The 4,177-nt window shown below is 60.4% G+C and overlaps 1 protein-coding gene across 1 annotated transcript; it reads left to right on the top strand.

Annotated features, from left to right (window-relative positions):
- Window positions 1–4: 4 nt before the first annotated feature.
- Window positions 5–3,845, top strand: LRRC4 (leucine rich repeat containing 4; the record flags this gene model as incomplete). The annotated part of the gene is made up of 1 exon (XM_015851196.2): window positions 5–3,845. A coding segment is annotated over one exon (1,884 nt), but the record flags the coding sequence as incomplete, so codon positions are not given.
- Window positions 3,846–4,177: the final 332 nt, after the last annotated feature.

The raw sequence follows: 4,177 nt of genomic DNA, 5'->3' as shown, positions 1-4,177 counted from the left end.
TCATCCTCATCCATCATCCTCATCCTCCTCATCCTCCTCCTCCTCTTCATCGTCCCCCCCCTGCCCGTCCGCCTGCTCCTGCAGCGGCCAATTGGGCAAAGTGGTTTGTACCAGGCGAGGCCTCTCCCGCGCCCCCCCCGGGGTCCCCCCCAACACCCGATACCTCAACCTGATGGAGAACAACATCGCCCTGGTGCAGGCCGACACCTTCCGCCACCTGCACCGCCTGGAGGTGCTGCAGCTGGGCCGCAACTCCATCCGCCAAGTGGAGGTGGGGGCGTTCAGCGGCCTGGCCAACCTCAACACCCTGGAGCTGTTCGACAACTGGTTGACCGTGGTCCCCAGCGGAGCCTTCGAGTACCTGTCCAAGCTGCGCGAGCTGTGGCTGCGCAACAACCCCATCGAGAGCATCCCGTCCTACGCCTTCAACCGGGTGCCGTCCCTGCTGCGCTTGGACCTGGGCGAGCTCAAGAAGTTGGAGTACATCTCGGACGGGGCCTTCGAAGGACTGGACAACCTCAAGTATCTCAACTTGGGCATGTGCAACATGCGCCAGGTGCCCAATTTGACCCCGTTGATCGGCTTGGAAGAATTAGAGCTATCGGGGAATCACTTCCCCCGCCTCCATCCCGGCGCGTTTCGGGGTCTTCGCGCCCTTCGCAAGCTCTGGATCATGAGCTCCCAGATCAGCCTGATCGAACGCAACGCCTTCGACGAGCTGACGGCGCTGGTGGAGCTCAACCTGGCCCACAACAACCTCACCTCCCTCCCCCACGACCTGTTCGCCCCGTTGCGCTTCTTGGTGGAGCCCCACCTCCATCACAACCCCTGGGCCTGCGGTTGCGACGCTCTCTGGTTGGCGGCCTGGTTAAGGGAATCCATCCCCAGCAACTCGTCGTGCTGCGGCCGCTGCCACGCGCCGCCGGCCATGCGGGGCCGTTTCCTTTTGGAGGTGGAACGAGCCTCGTTACGTTGCTCGGCTCCGTTCTTGGCCGACGCACCCACCGACCTCAACATCTCCGAAGGCCGCGGGGCGGCTCTGAGGTGCCGGACGGGCGCCATGGCGGCCGTACGTTGGTTGTTACCGGATGGGGAGGTGCTGAGCCACGCGTCGGCCCGGCCGCGTTTATCCGTCCTCCACGACGGCACCCTCAACTTCTCCCACGTCTTAACGGCCGACACCGGGCTCTACACCTGCATGGCCGCCAACGCGGCCGGCAGCTCCAACGCTTCGGCCTACCTCAACGTCAGCGCCGCCGAGTTGGACGCTTCGGCCTACAGCTTCTTCACCACCGTCACCGTCGAGACCACCGAAGCGGCTCCGGACGACGTGGCAGCCCCCAAAGCGGCCAAATCGGCCCCACCGACGGCACCCACGGCCTACAGACCGGCCTACACGGCCACCACCACCGTCCTGGTGCGCGGCACCCGCCGCGGCCCCACGGCTCCGTCCCCCAACACCGACCACCGCGACGCCGCTCCTCCTCCTCACACCAGCCTGGACGAGGTGATGAGGACCACCAAGATCATCATCGGCTGCTTCGTGGCCGTCACCTTGTTGGCAGCCGCCATGCTCATCGCCTTCTACAAGCTACGCAAGAGGCACCAACGCCGCGCCACCGTCACGGCCGCCCGCACCATCGAGATCATACAAGTAGACGAAGACGTCGCAGCCGGCTCCGGTGCAACCAGCGGCGGCGGTGTTGGCGTCGGCGGCGTCGGGATGCGGGGAGATGGAAGCGGGGAGCACCGCGAGCGGCCGGCGCCGCATTGCCCTGCGTCCTGGATGGACAACAGCGCCCTGCATGCGCCGGGAGCTCCCAGAGCTGAGCCTTTCCTGCTGCACCCGCATTGCGGCAAGGACAGGGTGCAGGAGACGCAGATCTGACCCGCATTGCAAGGACGGTGTTGCAGGAGATGCAGAGCTGAGCTGCGGTGCGCCCACGCTGCAAGGACCGGGTGCAGGAGATGCAGATCTGACCTGCATTGCAAGGACCGGGTGCAGGAGATGCAGATCTGANTGCAAGGACCGGGTGCAGGAGATGCAGATCTGACCTGCATTGCAAGGACCGGGTGCAGGAGATGCAGATCTGAGCCAGCGCTGCATGGACGGCACTGCAGGAGATGCAGATTTGACTTGCATTGCAAGGATGGGGTGCAGGAGATGCAGATGTGACCTGCGATGCACCCGCGTTGCAAGGATGGGGTGCAGGAGATGCCAATCTGAGCCAGCACCGCATGGACAGCGTTGCAGGAGATGCAGAGCTGAGCTGCACTGCATGGACATGGCGCAGGAGATGCAAACCTGACCCCACGCTGCAAGGATGGGGTGCAGGAGATGCAAACCTGAGCTGCACTGCAAGGACAGCATGCAGGAGATGCAGCTCTGACCCAACACTGCAAGGACAGTGTGCAGGAAATGCAGATCTGACCCAGCGCTGCAAGGACAGAGGGCAGCAGGTGCAGATCTGACCTGCAATGCACCCACGCTGCAAGGACAGGGTGCAGGAAAAGCGGGGCTGACCCCACACTGCACCCATGCTGCACCTGCTCTGCAAGGACGGGGTGCAGGAAATGCAGCTCAGAGCCCTCAATGCACTGCACAAATGAGGTGCAGGAAACGCACATCTAAGCTGTGCTGCACTGCACCGCACTGCTGGGGTGCAGGAAATGCAACTGTGAGCTGCACTGCACTGCAACGCATGGATGGGATGCAGGAAATGCAGCTTTGGGCACTCAATACACTGCACGGCAAGGATGCAGTGCAGGGGATGCAGCTCTGAGCCTTCAATGCACTGAAATGCACGGATGCAGTGCAGGAAATGCAAACGTGCTGCGCTGCACTGCATGGACTGGGTGCAGGAAACGCAGCTCTGAGACCTCAATGCACTGAACTGCACGGATGCAGCGCAGGAAATGCAAACATGAGCTGCACTGCACTGCACGGACTGGGTGCAGGAAATGCAGCTTTGAGACTTCACTGAACCTCACTGCAAGGATGCACTGCAGGAAATGCAAACGCGAACTGCACTGCACTGCACGGACTGGGTGCAGGAAATGCAGCTCGGAGTCCTCAATGCACTGCACTGCAAGGACGGGGCACAGCAACTGCACGGCAAAGGGATGCAGCGCAACAAATGCAGCTCGGAGCCCTCCATGCACCGCGCTGCAAGGATACAGTGCAGGAAATGCACAGCATGGATTGGGGTGCAGGAAATGCAGCTCTGAGCCTTCAATGCACCGCGCTGCAAGGATGCAGTGCAGGAAATGCACCGCATGGATTGGGTGCAGGAAATGCAACTCAGAGCCCTCCCTGCACTGCGTTGCAAGGATGTAGTGCAGGAAATGCACCACATGGATTAGGGGGTGCAGGAAATGCAGCTCTGAGCCTTCAATGCACCGCGCTGCAAGGATACAGTGCAGGAAATGCACCGCATGGATTAGGTGCAACAAATGCAGCTCGGAGCCCTCAATGCACCGCACCCCATGGATTGGGGCTGCAGGAAATGCACCGCACGGATTGGGGTGCAATAAATGCAGCTCTGAGCCCTCAATGCACCGCGCTGCAAGGATGCAGTGCAGGAAATGCATTGCATGGATTGGAGGTGCAATAAATGCAGCTCGGAGCCTTCCATGCACCGCGCTGCGAGGACGGGACGCAGGAAATGCATTGCAAAAAAACCCCACACAGCAAGGACAAAAATACCCCCCCCCCCCCCCCCATATCCCCGCCCCCCGGCCCCCACAAATCCCCCTTTTCTAACCCATTTTGCTAGGGAAGAGGAGGAAGAAGAGGAGGAAGAGGAGGGGCCCAAACCTTCCACATTGCAAAATAAAATAGGAGTATTTGGGTTGTTTTTATTTTTAGATTGATTATTAATTAATTAATATTGGGGTTTTTTTTTGGTGGGGGGGGGGGGGTCCTATATTAAATGGGGGGGGGGGGGGGATGTTGCAAATGTATGGGCTATTATTAACAGCCAAAAAAAGAATGGAGAACAGGAGCTGTGAAAATTAAGGGGGGGGGGGGAGGGAATAGAATGAGGGGGGGGGATAAAGGGCTGCCATCCCCCCCCCCTTAATTAATACGTTCCCCCCCCCTTAATACCATTCAACCACCCCCACCCCCAGTATAGGGCTATGGGCTTCCAATAGCCCGCCGACCCCCGACATGATC

The sequence above is a fragment of the Coturnix japonica genome, unplaced genomic scaffold (genome assembly GCF_001577835.2).
Source record: "Coturnix japonica isolate 7356 unplaced genomic scaffold, Coturnix japonica 2.1 chrUnrandom772, whole genome shotgun sequence".
NCBI classification, from domain to species: Eukaryota; Metazoa; Chordata; class Aves; order Galliformes; family Phasianidae; genus Coturnix; species Coturnix japonica.
Note: the sequence above shows the minus strand (reverse complement) of the source record. Positions and strands in the feature narration are given on the sequence as shown.